This window comes from Ixodes scapularis, unplaced genomic scaffold (genome assembly GCF_016920785.2).
Source record: "Ixodes scapularis isolate PalLabHiFi unplaced genomic scaffold, ASM1692078v2 PGA_scaffold2__306_contigs__length_199485367, whole genome shotgun sequence".
Classification (NCBI taxonomy): domain Eukaryota; kingdom Metazoa; phylum Arthropoda; class Arachnida; order Ixodida; family Ixodidae; genus Ixodes; species Ixodes scapularis.
Window position 1 is genome coordinate 178,509,358 of NW_024609857.1, and position 19,238 is coordinate 178,528,595.

A 19,238-nucleotide genomic window follows, 5' to 3' on the forward strand; every position below is an offset into this window, starting at 1 on the left:
GAAACGTAAACACTCCAATCAAACTCCCTCTGGCCGTTCATGTAGAAGCCATGCCCACCGGCGCCTCGTTTGCCGAAGGTCGATATCCGGATGCCGACGCGCACCATACACACCACAATCCGAGGGAAAACAAGCAAAAAAGGCGCCGGGCAGGAGAAGACGGCCCGCGCTGCCTCGGCTACCCTTGTGCGCATTTGCCCCGATCTTTCTGGTCTATCGACGTCTCACTCCCCCTCACGTCGCTCGCCCTTGCCTGGTCGCGTTCACTGCCGGCTGCTTTGGAGGAAACTGGTTCTTATTTCACGCGATGTTTATGTCGTCAGCGGCGGCAGCAGGGAAAGGTGAAGGAGGCGGGAGGCGGAGGGGTGGCGTTTGGCCAGCCGGGTTATCCCAGGGCGAGGAGGCGAGGCGCGCGGCGAGCTGCGGCGTCCAACCGATCGAGATGTTTCGGCTCGTTCCAGAGTGAAAGGACCGCCGAGTGAACAACACGCTTCGTCAAGTTTTGTCCGTCTGTTCGATCGACTGTGTTCCGCGCTCATCATGCAACCGTCGACACCGCTGCTCCTAATGACGTTTGTGGTGTGCTGCTTTGTCAGCGAAGTGAGAACGGATTACCCCGCGCTCAGGTAAGCTTTGGAGTATTTTTTTTTTCTTCGTATCATTGAGCTTCGGGTTGCCATCAAACTTTAAACTGGAGCGAGGGAGGTTTGATATGGTAGCCTGCCCAAGGATGGCAGGGGCCCCTAAGTGAATAGTTATCTTCTGTCAGATCTTCACTAAGCTATTTTCGAGGAAAAGCCGTATTGTGCGATGCAAGTGCGAAGCGAAATTGAGAGAAATATTTCTTGTATATAGTAAACACAAGTTTTGGGTTCGCATGAGCTTTACGATGACTTCAAAAACCTTTTATAATAGCTACGTTTGTAGGCATTATCTGGGGTAAGTCTGAGTGCCTATTAAAAGAGCAGTGGAGTACGATTTCGCGGATTTACGACATCGTTTGAATTGCGATAAAACGAATTCCACACTTGGATGATTTAAATAATAAAATAATCTAGACTTGCTTCGGAAAACAAAAAAAAAAAAAACAAGTTTCAGGATTACCAGTTTGCTACCCTTTATTCCATCCAACTACATTTATAATGTAAAACACTAAAATACTTCCGAAAATATTAGCTTTTCATCACTCTAAAGCAGCAGGATCACGGTTGCAGCGTGAAAGCGAAAGATGTTATAAACTTGAGTACAAAATCATGTAATGCTTCGAATAAGCTGCCTAAATCTTTTCGTAGAATCGTATTAAGTTTCAATGTTTTAGAGATTAATTCAGTCGAGAAACACCCAAAGGGAGCGTGTTTCTCGAAGACGAAGACTCAATGGCGTTGATTTAGCGGGCTTAAAATATTATATTACTCACACAGATTGTTCGTCAGCTCCAAAATATATCGCATTAGTTTCGTCACGAGCGTAATATTCCAACCCCGTTAGAGGCTGTAATAATAGTGTCTGAGTTATAAATGAAAAGGCAGTGCTACCTTCGTTGTAATTGTGCGGCACTCTACTTTAAAACACTGTAAATACCCAGGACGTTTACTGGAAATGTACATATTGAAAAGCCTAGCGATAACATATGAAACTCAGATGGGCGATGGAGTTGATGTTTTGTTCTTCGTCTCCGTCGTTAGAAGTCATAGGTGTTTAGGACAGACGAAGCTAGCTCAAAATTGTACTACCAAGACAAAGAAATGAAAAATATGCTGCAGTTATATATCTTATAAAAACCCAAACTAGTTGATGAAGCTCTTTGGTAACATTTTTTTACAAAAAGGTTACACACAAAGGACAGACCACTGACAGCAATATTTTTCTGAAGTTCATACTATTTTTATATGATTAATTCAAATTTATCCCAAGTTTTTTTTTTGTTTTTTTTTTTGGGGGGGGGGGGGTCAGTTGTTTTCTCTTATTATTTTCACTTCACTTTGTAAATGAAGTCAAAGGACAGGCTGTCGACTACATATACACCGCAGAGTTGATGTCATAAACTCAGGCTGTTTAGGTTATTCATCGACCGTTTCAGTGGCTTGGAGTTTTGGTGAAACGAAAAGAGGTCAGCTGTGGTGGCTTTAACCTGCCGCGCAATAAAAACATCTATGCAGACTGATATGCTTTACACCCTTAGTTGTGTGCAAAGAGCGTATGAGAGACTTAAAAGTGATTTATGCACATTTTGAGCACCCTTAGGCGGAATAATAAACCCTTATCAGCTCTAAAATCGTGTTGTTGCATGTGAAATAAATATTTTAGGGATGTAAAAATTGCGAGGAAAGGAGGCTGCGGCGCAGAGCACCAAAGTGACAATAAACTTTGGTTTAGACAGTTTTAGTGTTGGAAAGTTTAGCCACTATATTAAATAATTATTTCCAGTACTGATACTTTATACTGGGATATATATTCATTGAACCTCCAAAAAACTTTCAACATTCTGGACACCCGACTGCCAGAAGCACGAAGGCGAACGGCACGCTATGCTGATAATTAAAAAGCTAGCTTGTATATTCTCTGTAACTTCTATATTAAGAAACATATCTTTTTCCAGAAATACTATAAAGTAATATTTATAAAAAAAAACGTGTAACCCTATTACTAACTGCAGCGGTTGCCTCCGATTGAGTACTTTGCAATTGTTGAGCATAGAAGTCGGCAGAGAAGTCAGCAAGGTCGTTATACCGGACCCGCGCATGTTTCGTGGCATTCGTACTTGTTGTTTTGGTGATGGATATAGTTCTTGGGGCGTGTACACTTAAAGTGAACGTAGGAGTAAAGCCGCAGGCAGTAATAAACGTCTCAAGGAAGCCGGTATGATTGCCAGCTTCATTGTTAAAGTCGTTCGATCTTAAAATGAATGTTGACCGACAATGTGTGCCTTGTGGCCTAAACGTTTTTGTTGGTCAGGTGGAAATGTGACCTATGTCTGAGAAAACACTATTGTTCTTTAATTTGTTTGCTGTACAAAGAAGCCAAACAATAAGCCACAAAACAAGATGAGTAAAAAAGAGGCAGCCCATATGTTTATTAATATGTTAATAAAATGTGAGATTTTTTTTCAACGCAACAGTACTAGGCGTGTTTGACACACTTTATTAGAAAAACAAGCAATACAACAGTGAGTTAAAAGGCGACAGGTGAAGTTCCAGGATCTTGCGCCCGAGTGTGAATGCAAACAAAAAGAAACGCTAGCACTGGCTGACTCTACCTAACAGAGGAATAATCAGGCCGTTTCGAAGATTTGAGCGCCATGCTTTCGGTCGACGACATCAAACACTATTTGATATGCTTCTGTGAGGTCTTCATATGTGCATTTACACGAAAAACATTATGTTAGCCGGCTTAGGATTAATCAATTGAAGCTAGCATAATTGTGTTTGCTTCTGTGCGTAAATTGTTTTGATTAACGTCGATGTTACCATTCGACGGGAAACAGACAGACATAGCATGATCCTCCTTCGATTGCAAAGGTGATCATAATCGTCCCGATGATGACTAGAGATGTTGCAATTCTTCTGAGGTGAGAGTTCGACAAGGTTCGGCTTTTCCGATCTTTCCATTCCAAGATCCGACAAACGTTCGACAGAACGTTCAGCGATATGCTAATGCGCTTAAATTAAGAACGAGTTGGCATCTCCTGGCGAATGAAGAGAGAAGCATATTAACAAATTAACCATAATATTAAACGTTTATATATTTGCGTTTATATTATGTCAATATTGAAATTCCTTTTTTTAATTAAGGACGCATATAAGTATTCTTAACCTAAAACTCTAGAGTCGGCCGGCGCTGTTTAGGATGTCAATCTTTCTTTAACTTTGCCAAAACGCTTAAAAAAATGGTTTGTGTTTATTTTTATACAACCTAAAACTTGGTCTGCCTCAACGGGCGACGAGTCTCCCAGCTGTAGATGAGCAATTTAGCCAGTGCAGTACAACCGCTAGCCTGGGGTCTTTAACGTGCACCACGCAGTAGTGATACACGACCGCACGCCGGTACGATGCTCATCCAGATCGAAACGGGCAGGGGTGGGGGTTAAACCCAGGATCCCTGCGTTCTGCAGCGAGAGCTTTCGCCCCACGTGCTCCGATCTGGAAAACCCTTGAAAGTTCTTCGACTTCAAGCGTTTCGACATTCCTGGTTACGAGCTGTCACAACACAAGAAGGAGGAGAGCAGCCGAGAGCCTTTATGGGCGAGGCCTGTCAAAGGCGCTGAGGGAAGGCGCGTCAAGTTGGAGCTTCACAATTAGTTCTCGCGTGCTAGGTATGAAGAGCGCGTTACGGTACGCATTGGGGAGGGACACCGTGTGATTCGGTGAGGATGTATTCAAAGCGGAATTTGAATGGTCCTTACATCTTTGCGATTTTCATCGAAGTTGAGATTACGAGAATCAAAACGAGGTTCTCTTAACCGCACAATACTTCGGAATATTTAATAAAAAAAAAAGAGGTCGTGCGGAAATATTAGAAGGGCTCAAATAACATGTCTGTTTGAACACACCTTAGCTTTGCCGGGATACAAGCTACAGGCATTCAAATATGTCAAATAAGACGTTTCTGAAAGTATTGCTCATTATTTCTCTGGTTAAACACACGGTACCACTGGGCCCTTTAACAAAAAAATCAGTGGTATCCACCTGATTGGACGAACTAGCACTGTCTTAAAGTTAGTAGCTCATCTATGTAGTAGTGAGCGGAACTTAGAATGAGTGATAAAGGAGCAAGTAGGCCCGGTAACATTCATGACCACGACGCAAGCAAACTCTTATCTGGTCGGGAGTAGCAGGCGGAAGTGGCGTAAAAGGATTGGTCACGTATGCACGTAATCAAACGAAATTTTGTGAATGTTTTTTTATGTACAAATATTATGTACATATTTATTACAAAAAAAAAGAAAATATTATATTGAAAACCTGATTTTTCAGGATGGAGTTCTATAAAGAAAAATAAAATCACGGTAGGGAAACATCATAGTAGCAGCCTTGCTCGCGATATGAGGAAATATGAATGCGCCTTCAAATGCAAATTTTCTCGTCGTGCAGTGACCTGCTGATATCGTCTTAGCTGAACCTTTGATCTTTAAACATGTCTGTTCCCATCATACTTGCTGCTAAGATTTTGTTTTATGTGTCCCCCGGCGCTCCCAGACACTAAGCGCTTCGTTGGCGCGGCTGTCAGCGGTAGTGACCGTGGCGTTGAGCCGCTAGTCATCCTCTAAACACCAGGTAAACTAGCCCTAGCACTTGACTAAGATCTGTTAGTCGCCTTCTACGTCACTCGGGGCGACTAGCCCAGACCAAAGTCGGTGAATACCAAGTGCGTACTTAGCAGTGATTACTATCTGCCACATGAACGTTTTAGTTGATGTCACAGTTAGTCAGAGGTTCAACAGGCTCTAGTCACGTCTGTTGAATACTGATGACTATGTTTAAGAGCTGGAGTTTACGCAAGAAGCGTTAAGCTCGGGCGTAGTGGCAAACCGTAAGCCGCAGGCCAAGACAACATAAACCATACATAACCAGCAATCTACTCTATGGCGGCATTGCCGGCTTATAGATGGCGTAAATTATTATATTAGGCGTAATTAATCGCAATCCATTTAAATTAGCCGTGTTGACAACAGTGGTTCAGCGGGAAACAAACAACGGACCATGCGATTCGCGATTCGATTAGCTTGTTGTCGCCAGGTCAAAGCGGAACAGAACGCAAACATTTCGACGATGCACGACTCTCGGAAGCCTACGGTAGCAGACGATGTGGGCGGGCATGGCTGGCTCTCCCATGACAAAAACGTAGATCCCTAGGTGATCTCACAACGTCACGGGGCAGGTTATAAGGCCAGATAAAGTGGACAGCGGCGCACGACGTCGCGACTTTGCGGAGCATCCAAGAAATAGCGCAGCCGGTGCTGTAATCGGGTTTACTACGGTTGATCGAATGCCATTTCATCGAAGCACGCTTTAGGGAATGGGCACGTTTTATCGGAACACGGTTTAGAAAAAAACGGAGCCTTAGTTTAGAGAAACGCCGTTTATCGAAAAGGGGACGCTTTTTAAAAAAAGGCTTTCCCACTTTTCGCGTGTATCACTGTTGCGCGTGTTAAGCCATGCCCCCCGCTGCGCTCCCGCCGCTTCGCGGCGGCAGTCTGCGGCGGCTCATTACAAAAAGGTTAACTCACCTGATTTACCTTGCGGCGGCTGAACTCGCTATAAGGCGGCTCATCGCCATTTCCTCTAAACTGTTTTTTTTTATAAAGGCATTCGATAAACAGGGGTCGTTAAAACGGCGTTCGCTAAAACGAGCTTCTCTAAACCGCGAGCCTCCGGCTGTAATCCTACTCCCCTCGAAATAAAATATCACGTGACATAGCTCTGGCATCAGGAGACGCGTCGTGCGAACTCGTGAAGATAATGTATCTACAACATCCGCTTCTGGTTCTGCACTTATGTCACGACGGGTTCGCATCACGAGCTCGGACCACTCGTGCCTAAGGTCCGAAAACCGGGAGATGCCCAAAGATATTTGCGGCGTTTTCAACGTTGGCGTCTAACCTTTCCAGAAAACTAAATACGTAGATCACATGGACGTCGCAACTAGTGTAAATTACTTCAGTTAGCGCACGAGACTATTGGCAATTCATGAGCACAAAGAACTGACGGCGTTACACACGCACCCTCAAAGGACCGATTAACATTTATCATTACATCCTATTCCTCAGACACTCCACTCCTGAATAAATCTAAACTTGTCTCGGTCATTCTGAAAAACTCAAAAGCGCAACGTATGTCCCATGTGAAAAGCATTCAAAACCACCGAAATGCCACCGTAAATAAGTTTAACAAGTCATAACGCACGAGCAGCACACGTACGACAGAATATGTGCTCTCGGTGTCAATTAGAATGTTAAAAAAAAAAAAACTTTAGATATTTTACGTTACATTTTTGTTACAAATACTGTGAAATTAATATTTAAATTGTTTAGATTCCTGCTCGAAGTTTAACGAGAGCCTTCTAATTTATCAGCCAATGCAAGGTTCTCGGCTGCATTAGACGAGAAAATTATCTTAAGACCTGTTCGAACAAAAAGCTTGACGGCCTTCAGATTCTTAATTCTTCCGCTTTCCCCAGCCTTGTTAGTTTCTACCCCCGTGACGCAAAAGCTGAGTATTTTTTTTCTTTCAGAAAATACAGGTTTTTAGTTGAACACATGTCAAACCACTTGGGAGGTATGCGGCAGTTTTAACAACTTAGCTTTATGCTCACTGCATCTCTCTCTATATCTCTTTATATCGCTTCGTATTTTACTTGAGGCCAGTCACGTCGATTACTGAATATCGCCAAAGAAGGGGAAAAAAAAACTCGGAGGATGCTTCAGATTTGCCTTTAAGAGTAGAGCGCGATAGCGTTATTGCGCCCCGTTCCTATCGCCTTCTCGTTCGCTCCTCCTGCAAGTGAGCAATAAGTGCGGCGGACATGGTATAGTCAGTAGCTTCTCAGGCTCGCACCGAAAGGTATGAGTTCCAATCCCGCCAAAATATTCTTCAAATCTTTCTGTAGGCTAGATAAAGCACTTTAAAGTGAAACCATCCGATACATGCGGTGACTTTTAATTCGCTTTACATGTCATGCTTTCAAGTCATTTTCATTTCACGCGTTACGTCACGTTTGACGTGATTGTTGAAATTTCCGCGCGAGGTCATGTGGCTCTGACGTGATGACCTTATCGACTAATGAGAATTTTGTCGTCACGACGCCACCGACGTCGACGCAGGCTTTTCTGTGACACAAGCTTCTTAACGCTATCGCGTTAAAAAGTTCTACACCTAGTTGTTAGTATGCATTGATTTCTTTTCCTTTTTTTTTGAGACTGTTTACGACGCTTTTCTCAGTCTCGCCAACTAGGGAAAAAAAGTTTGTGCACCCTGTTGGTCGGGGCACACGGGGTACCCCATTTTAACTTTCACTCGGAATCGCCTCACCCTCCCCCGCTCCACCCCGCCCCTCCAGTGTGACGACCAAATCTTGGGTCGTCCGCTAAATTTAACGGAATTACGTCGTGCTGAATTTAACGTAACACCATAAGCTCCTTTTGTGACGAGTGACCTCCAGGATGCCAGAAGTGCATCCGCTGATTAGGAACATAATCTACGCCCTGCTGCATCCGTCATTACAACCAATTTGCAGCTGTACTGGAAGACGGCTAAACACAAAACGAAGTTCGTTTTGGTGCACCTTCGTTTTCTCACCACCATTTGTATTTTGATTCGAAGTTACAAGTTTAGCGCTCAAGGCGGAGGACATAGCCTGCAACATCAACCGGTGATTTCAAAAGGATTGAATTACATTTAAAAATGGCGCGTAAATAGATAATTCACTGTTGAGTGTGTCTTTTTTTTTAGTTTTCAATGAGTTCTTTCGATAGATGTGCTAATAATTTATTGAAAACTTTGGTTGGAGACGGATCCCGTCGAGCGTGCACCGCAGAAACCAGTCATACAGGCTTCAATCCCAACCTTTGTCTGTTTAAATATGGTTGAGCATTTTACCGGCGTGTGAAGCACGTGTAAGACCCCAGGCCATCAGTGGTAGTGCAGAATCTAAATTGCTCACCTGCGGCAGATAATCCAGACGACGCTGGGGATTTGCGCCGTCTAAACATACGCTACAATGTCTCTGATTCCGAAACCTAACGTTTCCGATTTTTACTGAGTATGACTAATTCAGCACAAATTCCTTTTTTCAGGACAGATCAAAAAGGGCCCAAGTGAGCTGGTGTATAGTGAAACAATACTTAAAAAAACAAACAAGCGAGCTGGTGGTGATTCATGGTAATAGAAACCCGAGACTCAGGAACACAGAAGGGGGCGTGTTGTGTTGTGTTCGTCCCCTTCTCTGTTCCTGAGTCTCGGGGTTCTATTACCATGTATACTAAACCTTCTTCTTTTGGTTTCACCTCTTCTGTTCTTCAGTCTCAGGCGGATTGCTCATAAAACGTTTTCTTTTATTCTCAAAAAAAAACAATTAGGCCTGTGGCTTTAGGCAACAGTTTAGAATGTTGTGCTGCAAGAACGCAATCGAATTCAGTGGGTAAATCCATTATGTCGCGAGTGTGCGGCGCACTTGATGGACGGGGAAGGCATAATGATGAAGTAGAAATATCTATTAACACCCTTGATTCAGTACAACTACTTTGGCTGGCGAGTAATTTCGTCAGTTTTTCTAAACAAACTTTTTGAGAAATCTTAAATCTGGTCGTCTGCCTGTATGGACTAAAGAAGCATTAAAACCCATTTAGTTTCTAGTACCCTCAATTCTAAAAAGGATGACCGAAAAACGTGCGCAAAGTTTAAATCTGTTTGACGTTTTTGTGTGAAACATATGTATGCACATACTCCCCACAGAAATGTGCTTAAAATCATTTTGATGCAATCCCCCTTCCGTGTCACTCTTTTACGCTTTGGTCGTGTAAATAATTAAGGTATATTGAAGCGCCCCGCTAATTTTAATTTAACTCGTGTTCGCAATTATTACCTAGAAGTTATCACCGATGAAGCGGTGCCGGCACAGATAGAAGGTGCGACTAAGCGAAGCTTTCCGATCAGAAGAAGACGCAGTTTTCCAGGAGAAGCTGGAGGCGTCCAGCTTGCGCCGGTCAGAATTTCGCAATGCCGAGGAAATGTGTGAGAGCCGCCGCTTTCGCGGCCGATTTCCGCCTGGAAAGATACCAGAAATAACTGGGAACGAACCGATATTTCTGCAAGGAAACCGCGTCATGATGTCTCTCGGTCTCGCGAACTCGACACATGTACGTCATGCCGGGGTCTCAAGGCCTTGCGCCAAACATTGCATGACCGGGATAAAGTAGGGGCAAAGGAGTCTACTTTAACCACTCTCCTGTGTTTAGAACTGCTCCTGACAGCGAACAAAATGCTCTCGTCGATCACCAGAGTTGGTAACGTTGACGGGGAAACCAGTGGTACCTGATGGCGTGAAATAAAAACGTAAATATAATTAAGTTCAATGATACATATTTCATTTTATTACGTCAAAGGCACTCGACTTGCGAGCGCATTAAATGAGGGGGGAAATTCATAATATACAATTAGAACTTCAAAACAGTATTTTCGCGTATATGCTATTTACATATTAGAATAATACGCACAAAAATTCACTGTGGAAAGCGCGCACACAAGAGCAGGAAAAAGAACACATACATGATATAGCATTGCAATTTCATATATTGCGACATAATTGAATGGGTGTAAACAAAAATTAACGCAAAAAAGATCAAGATGAAAATGCACAAATATACAACAGCGTGCAGATCATTGAATTTTATTCGTATGCTAGAAGAGCGAAAACGTGAAGTATGCAATCTACTAACGGAATATAAAATAAATTCTGTATACTAATTCTGGATCGGCACATGTTATGATATTTTAATATATTACAAACATTCCCAGTAAACTCTCTTCGGGCAGTCTACTGGATACGCCATAGTTCCCGCGAGTTCATCAGTGAAAATGCAAAATATTGATGAACATGACTGTAAACCTGAGGCTGGGGCAGAAAAGAGAAAACAAGAGAAGGTAGAAAAAGAGGAGCTTTCTGTTGTGCTCTCTTTTCTGTCCCAGTCTCAGGTTTACAATCATGTTCAAATTACACCAGCTCGCCTGCACTCTGACTATTTTTTCGTTAAAAATATTGATGTCTGAGCGTCAGAATTTTCGCTGAGTAATGAAATCATGGATGCGTTTTGATTGTCTGCCAATGTTTCGAGCCCTCAAAATTTTTCATAATCATAAGGGCTAACAAGAATACAGAGCAGGTTAGCACAGACGACTTGAAACGCGTGTTTCAAGTCATAAGGGCTAATGGCTCATTTCTTCCACACGCAACGCATGTTACTTGAACATTTTTTATTATATACTTCTCGTATTATTACTCGCCTTTTTTTTTACATCTGGTCGGCTTTTGTCTGCTTAACTTTTTTTTTTTTTATCTGAACAATAATTGTCGTGAGCGAACTCTCTTTACCACTACGCTTAAATTAATAAAATAACCAGGAATTTTACCCGCGTAATTATAAGCTCTCATTACTAAGATAGGAATGCATTTCTAAGCAAAACACTCGCGTTCCAGTCTGGAGCCACAACAATGTTACAGGAGTTTATATGACGTAATTGAGGCAAAAGTAAGAGTAATTCATATGTCCACGAAATTCGGTCTGCAAATCAAACACTTAACTGAATCATAACAGTAGTATGATGTATTCTGTCAACACATAAAACGCGTATAGACGCTTACCATGACAGGAGTAACAGCTGCAAAAAACGACGACCACGGAAGGTGCACCTGCTACAACAAGAAAACAGCTGTGTCCTGTCAAGAGTGTTCCTTTTTTGGTCATTTATTACCTATTATTCCTATTCTGCTGAACTATTCCCAATTCCACTATAAAAAGGCCCATGCGTGTAACTTCCCGCACAACACTCGGAGAGCCAATCACCCCAACTTACCGAGACAGCTCAGCGAATGACGATGCCGAAACGTACGTTTAGACCAAAAAACACAGTCTGAGTTGTCACATTTAGCAATGCAAGCGTGACGTTTTACATTGCTTAATGTCGCAACTCAGACTGTGTTTTATTGGTCTCAACATATGTTTCGGCATCATCATTCGCTGAGCTGCCTCCGTAAGTTGCGATGATTGGCCCTCCCAGCATTGTGCGGGAGAGTAGACACACGGGCTTTTTTCAGAGTTTCGCCTAGTTCAATACCCTCATCCTGCTCATTGTTTTCTGCATCGGGCTCTTCCTAACAAAACTGTTCTTCTCTTGCAAATGTTGATTGTGTAGTCCTGTTTTCTTTTCTGTTCTTTTTTTTATTATGTTAAACTTCTGCGAAGTCACCAAGTTCAACAGTAGCCTACGTCTAGACGCCTTCATTGCACTCAAAGATTGAGGGCCCCCCTTTCTTTTTGAATCCACGTAACACGATCATACTGCGGTGAGGATGCTGTAGATAACTAACAAGGATACTGGATGTTGTAATGCAACATACCACATTGCGCATCAGGTGGACGAGTAAGGATAAACACGATGAGCCATTCACAAGAGCAAGTACGCGGACAAGCCTGTTATTGATCTTGGTATCCATGTGCTACTATGCACTGAAAATGTCGCTCTCACTTAATGTAACCTCATTTAGTGGATCTTACGCAAGTATGAGATGGTTCAGGTCATTGTGCTCTTTAGACCCCTCTTAAAAAAGGGTCTAAATAGTCCTCCCTCAAGGGAACAACGCACTTAGAACCTATTTTTCTTCAGAAATTGGAGAAACTTTCGTCCCGGAAAGCAGAGTACAAAAGTTGCTCCGTCGTCTGCGTCTTCTTATGACGGCCTGGGATTGAGCTCAATCGAGGTCAATGAGGCTTAATGAGGACGTTACGTCCAGTGTACACTGCGAGAGGCGCAGTAAATAAAAGCGTAACACGAGCTTTCTGTGAAATTTACTTTTTTTCCGAAGCCAGCTTCCCCCGCAGGTAAATAAACTTGCATTTTTAAAGCAGTCACTCAATGTTCTCGTTGTCAGCACTGCGATGTTAAACGGAGGCAACCGATCCTCAGTTACTTCGCGCACTTTGCATCTTACCTTTACTATTCCTCGATCTACAATTGTTACGTCAGCACCGCACATCACGGCAGAGTAGTAAATCATTCGCGAAACCAAAGCCGCTCTCAAAAGAGAATATTCGAAGCAGCCTTACTTCGCTCATTTTCGTACTGAACAGTGAAGCATGAAAAAAAAAAGTTCGCTCGCTACGAGATGGCAGGGTCAAGCAGAGTAGATGCAAGTAGCTAGGCTAGGTGGCACTAAATAGTAAATACCACCCAATTTATGTGCTACAAGAATATTTTTATTTGATCACACCCCCATCGCGCTTCGGGCATTTTTATTGCTTTTTATCACACAGCTAGGCACATACGTACCACAAATATCAGCTGAACATATTGAACGGTCGCATGCAGATACACGGCACATACAAACATGAATGCAACAGCACACTAACCCGATTACTACTTCGGAGCTCTGCTTTTCCGCCATTTATACTTGCCATTTTGAAGGTACAGATTTCTCGGTGATCACCTGGGAAAACCGTAACACGGTCACATAGGCGGCAATTCCAGTCATGATTCACAACGCAAAACACTGCCATCGTGATGTAGTTGCTATGTTGCTGACACGCGGAAATATAAAACTATGTTGATGGTCGGCTAACAATCAGCGTCAGTAAATAGAGCCGCTCGCAGCACAAACTATACGCAATCACCCAGCAGCAAATCCTTCCAGTCTTCGACGCATTTTTTGTGATATTCATAACGTCATCAACGTTGACATGTCGTTCCGCGTGGTTCCGCCATCCAGAGACGCCCATCTTTCTCCAGTGTGCGTAGCGCTACTGGCACTGCTCCGGAACTGCACTGGTTCCAACTGCTTCGTTTGCTCGTTTGACAAAATTAGTAATAAAGACGTCAATGGAACTGAGATTCTTTGCACGTTTAGACTGGAAGACGGAATGACAGACGGCTGCGCTGCCGCAGAAGCTCAATCAAATCGACCACGTTTATTAAACGACGCGCGCGACGTGCTCGAACGACGAAACAGAAAGGAGATGGGGTGGGAGGGCGAAACTTTTCTCCAGTCTGCCTGGAGGAGATGAAAAACGCTTCGTCCCTCCATCTCGTGTCCGTTATGGGGTGGGTCAGTGGAGGGGCCGAAAACACACCGTTGTTAATTTTTTTTTTCTTCTTCTTTTCTTAGAATATACTCAGCCTGTTTTGTGCACTCTAATCTGTCAGAGCTTCTAAGCTACCAAAACTTGCTGCTCCTAAGGTAACTCGCTTTTTTTACCTGTCCTAGCGATATGTTCCAGAAGGGGCGATAAAAATGAAGTTATAGAGTGCTTTGCTTACACATCCCAAACACTGATAAGCACCGACTTCCATGGCATGGTCAGCCGTGAGCTTCCAAACGACGAAGGGGTCGGATTTGGTTTAGGGCACTTAAGTTTGTGATTGACTGTATAATAATCTAAATGCTGGCTTTTTTTACGACTGAATAAGACCGGGTGCCATGGATTTAGAGGACGAATAGACATTCAGAATAGTCTAGAGCTTTTTACGCGCGGACATGGGCATTGCTAATCAGAGTAATTTATTCACTTTGCTTGAAGTTTCATTTCGAAATTTCTTTCTTGTTATTTTTTCTCAGATAATTTGCAAAATGCTGACTTAAAGAAAAACAGAATCATTTAGGATTACACATGCATAATATCATATTAAAAATGTGACTTTAAGCATGATTTAACTGTTTGCTTGCTTTTCTTATTAATACCCGGATATCCCGCACAGAAAAAGAAATTGCTTAGAAAAATATATTACAACGCAAAAGGCGAAAATACTAAACAAAAATAAACTTGGTTGCATTCCGATTAATTTTAATGAAAGTATTTTAGTACAAGGTACAAAACAAGGAAGGTTTTGATGATATTCAAGTACATTTCTAAAATATTGTTTCATGTAGTTACATATCCGCAACTTAAATTTATTTCAGGGTGAAATACCCGGGATCAACTGTAAGCAGTTTATGCTAAATATTACAACAATGGAGTATTTTAGCAAATTAAAACTTTATAAATAAAGTGGATTTGGTATAAGATAGATTGAAAATAACCAGAAAAATCTAATGCGTTATCGGTTTGCAAGTTCAGTACCAACATAAAACCAAACATTCAGTAAAACTTCTAGATCCAGTTCAAGGGACACTAAAATAAATCTTGTATTTGTCATTTCATGGAGTTAACATAAATAATGCGCCTTAAGTGTCCTAGAAATGTCAATTTTTTTTCATGTGGGGCATTTTCTTCTTAAATACGCATTCAAATATTGTGACACGTCCCATTTCTTTACGATACCAAATAAAAGTAGCATGCTTTAGTTGAGTTAGTTGTACATATTGGTGATTTGTCAGCTTGAAATTGCAGAAACTAATGTTGAAAGAACGCGGGACAAGACAGCTGACTAACAACTAAGTCTTAGTACGTCTCCTTTATATGCGTAATCGTCTTCTTTAGATGCTGTTCATATGTACACAAAATAAACTTTAGTTGTATTGAATGTTTGCAAAAGAAAACTATTAAAGTTACTGCCACCCACTAAAAGTCATCATACGAGTTATCTGTAGGTGGTACACTGCGAATACTCTTTTTTGTTTTGTATGTATAGTGATGAACGAGGTGCTAACACATTCCTCTGCGTTTTCTTCGATGGACAGTGCCTCGAGCATCTCACGCGCAAAATGATTCTTGTTGGTCATAAGAACTGTGAAGTTGCTGAATGCTGCACTGCATTTGAATGTCTTAAAATGACCTGGTAGATGACTTTGTGCTCTGACCTTCACATACGCTGCACGTTCACTAATTGTGTCGTTTATGCATCGTCCCGTTTGGCCAATGTAACACTTTCCCCACGAAAGGCGTAAGTAATAAACAACTCCTGTTTGGTTCTTGGCATATCTTGTTCTGTGGAAAGTGTTACATATTCTTGTTTGGTTTTCTGGCTGGTTTGCTCTTCCGGACATGGAGTATTCCTTGTTTGGCGCTGAGCTAACTTGAATGTTCTGTCTTCCGGTGACCTTATTTATCTTCTCAGAGATTTTGTGAATGTATGGTATAGCGGCAATCTTTCTTCGAGTATATCTTTTTCTTTGGAGTTTGCCGTTGTCTCATTGCAATTGTTCTCACACACTTGGGCATAGGAGAATTGTCGGGTATCCTACATCGCGAGTCTGGAAATCTGTCTTTTTAAAGCTTGGGCTACGTAAAGGTTCGCAATGTTTTTGTTCATAGCAGTGACAAGAGCTGTGCTGGCAACACTTGATTGTTCATTAGTGTCAGGGCGCATATAAGAAAATACAGAAACAAAAGTCCTTCGTACGTTTGTTTCTGTAGGTTTAAGATGACCCATCACCAAATTTGATAAGACGGCTGTGTGACGATACTGTGTTTCCTTTCATATTCAATAAAAGGCAAAAAAAAGTATTTTTGTTCGCTAACTATCTTATAAAGCGTGGATTGAATTATGGTCATAAAAAGAATAATTCAGCATTTACTCTAATGATACTTTAAGCAACAACATATCAATTTGGAACAACATGCCGTTAATACGATGCTTTTTATGACACAAACTCGTTCTAAATGTACCCCCGAAATACTAGAACGCTAATATCCAAATTGCTTGTTTGGTATTTGCCTTGAAAGGTTTCAAAGTATAATAAAGACCTGTTAAAATACATTTTAAATTGTTACTTTTTTAGAATATTCCTGAATCCTGTCACCTAAACGTAGCGAGCATAAATTGCCAGAAATCCGCTAGCTTTATAGGGCCATTCTTACCGAAAAGTGTTTTGAAATAAAATAAAATTTAGGTGAAAAACTTTTAATGTTTTACAAGTCTTTCAACCTTAGGATTCTTACTGTGGTAAGCACACAATTGCACGAAACGCAACCACAGTGTGATGATTGTTTGTTGCACTACATTTGCTCTCGTAATTGAGGCTACTGTTCTTGCTCTTGACTGTCTGGCCGCTGTCTTCTGATTTGAGCGGTATCCAGAACAACGGTTTACATACCTGGAAGTACGTTAAAAAGTCCATGCAATGTAGTCCGATAGCGCCTCGCTCAAAGACGCAATTGATGGTGCTGCCATTGCTGGTGGTCAGGATTGCGGCGCTGCTCATAAGCTGTGACCTGAACGATTCGCGCACGAACTCGATAAACCTAGGATCGCGTTTCGAGTTCAAGTTAAAACTTCCGGCGGCGGTCAGGAGTGCAGTGTCGCAGTTGGCCTCGCTGTGCGTTCAAACGCTTTCATCTGTGGAGTATAACAAGCGTTCCGTTTTTCGGATAAATCCGAAGAACACCTGCCGGTAAAACTTTTGTCAATTCGTATTTAAGAGATGAACTCCAATTTTTATGTGCCAGAGCCCCCCGCCCCCCCTCCCTAAAGAAAATAAAGAAATTTAAAGGCCGCATTTCACACTTAGGTTTGATCAGCGCATAGGTTCAATAGTCCTGGCTAAATGCCACCACATTTATCTTTAAAATATCAGACCGTTTTCAAAAGGGGTCTTTCCGCTTATCTCGTCAAGGCTGATTCACGACAACAGGTAACTGCACTTCCGGGTCCCGACCAGAGCCACTATTCTGGTTTCGATTATGGGCGATACTATTTGTATCGCCCATAAAGGAGAGGTCGTGTTTTCGTAACAGCGAATTCTATGAACCATTGGATTGCATAAAATAGAAAATAAAGTAAAATAGTTAAAACATCTCTATTACATCCTTCACCGCTTAACCTAGCGCGGCCGAGTGGTAGATTGAGGGAACTGGATGGTATGAATACGAGTTCCCCACCGACTGCCTCCAGGGGTTTATTGATTTTAAGTTATCGACGTTCACCGAAGCAACACTTATGTCAAACGTTTGTCGGGAAACAAATTAGTATTGCCAACGGCAATAGCATCAACGCCAGGTTCGGCTGAATAAATATTAACCGATAGAAGCGAAATTCATTTTATTTGTATCTAGCACACGTTTACACCCATATATTATTTGTTTATTTATTTATTTATTTATTTATTTATTTACCTATATGTATTAGAAAACGCTGCGAAATTAAACTCTGAAGTTATTGCAAAACATAAACTCGCAAACATGGAATCCTAAGTATAACTTACGAAGTTCACCGAGAAGAAGCGTTTCAAGTTCACTTTGGTTCTGCTTGGCGACATATGGACGGTGGTGAAGGGCGTGCGCACGCCGAAACTCGTCGGCCAGATGGCGCAGATGGCGCCGCAATCGCGGTAGCTGTTAACGTTGGCAGCGGTGGTCCTGGCACTGGCAACAACCTACCCCTCTGATTGCTTGCCAAGGTGCGTGAGGCCTCTTTGACACTCGCGAATCTCGCAGAATTTTCTGGATGCTGAAGGTAGGGAAAGCGCGCTTTCCTGCCCTTTTTACTCCTCCTCGTTCCACGCGCTCTTTGTCCACCAACTCTTTCTGCCCAAGAAAAGAGTCAAAGTACAGGCTAGCTGGTGGAAGTCAACCATTTCGTCGTTTACCCTGAGACTGGGTTTTTTTTTTGAAGAGCAGAAGTAACAGAAAAAACAGACAGGTCCTTGAGACCTGTCTGTTTTTTCTGTTACTTCTGCTCCTCAAAAAAAAACCCAGTCTCAGGGTAAACGACGAAATGGTTTCTTTCTGCCCCTCTGTTTCTTGCGCTTTCCACCCTCTGCACTTCGCCAACACCTCCTAGATTCAAAGCTGGAGCGATCCTCCCGTGACCTCACTGCAGGAGGCGATCGGGTCGAGCCGGGCGCCTCGGGATAGCGCTGATGTTAACACATCTTGCGTGAAGACACCTTGGTAAAAACAAGGTTTTATTGATACAAAAATGTTTTTGTTCTCTAGAAAGTAATCTAGAAATAACACTTTTTTTTTTAACAAGTTTTGTTTCACGAGGGTGATTAAGCGTTGCAAGTGGATTATACATTTGTAGGTACTAAATTTTTTTTATTAACGCAATAATAGTGAATTACCTAGAATGACAGCTATAAACAATGGTTAAGCTAGAGAGGTGTAAGCAAACAAAGTGGCAGGGAACATATAAATTGAGTTGCAGTCTAAGAACAATACGTATAACACAATTCGTCGGGAAAGATAGGTTTACTTTTAAGGAAACTCTCTTAGTGATTCAAATATCGCTCGGAAAGGCAGATGTTTTATAAACAATAATTCTCGTAAAATGGTATAGCACCGAATGATGCGACATGACAAAAGAGTTTACATTAGCAATGTAAAGCTTAGAACCAAGCGCTCACGGAGAGTGTTGCATACAAAAGCAATAACGTACTGTTCAGGAATTATTTCTTACTCTCCAGATAGAACAGCATAAGAGTTACTTTATTGAAGGCAATAAAAATGACGAGAAATAAAAGTAGGAAAAGTTGATCCCTATATCAATATTTTATTATTTTTTTAATTAATCAATCTCATTTCAATCAATTCAATTCGTCGCGCATTCACTACCCAGACACCCATAAACGCGTATTATATTTATTACTTATTG

At 42.0% G+C, this 19,238-nt stretch overlaps 1 protein-coding gene across 1 annotated transcript in view; it reads left to right on the top strand.

Annotated features, from left to right (window-relative positions):
- Nucleotides 1-380: 380 nt before the first annotated feature.
- Nucleotides 381-19,238, top strand: part of LOC8050772 (mannan-binding lectin serine protease 1) — a 102,366-nt gene continuing 83,508 nt past the window's right edge. Inside the window, exon 1 of the mRNA XM_029987920.3 lies at nucleotides 381-626. Coding sequence (XP_029843780.2) covers nucleotides 541-626 — 86 coding nt within the window. The 5' untranslated portion in view covers nucleotides 381-540. The remainder of the gene's footprint in view (nucleotides 627-19,238) is intronic.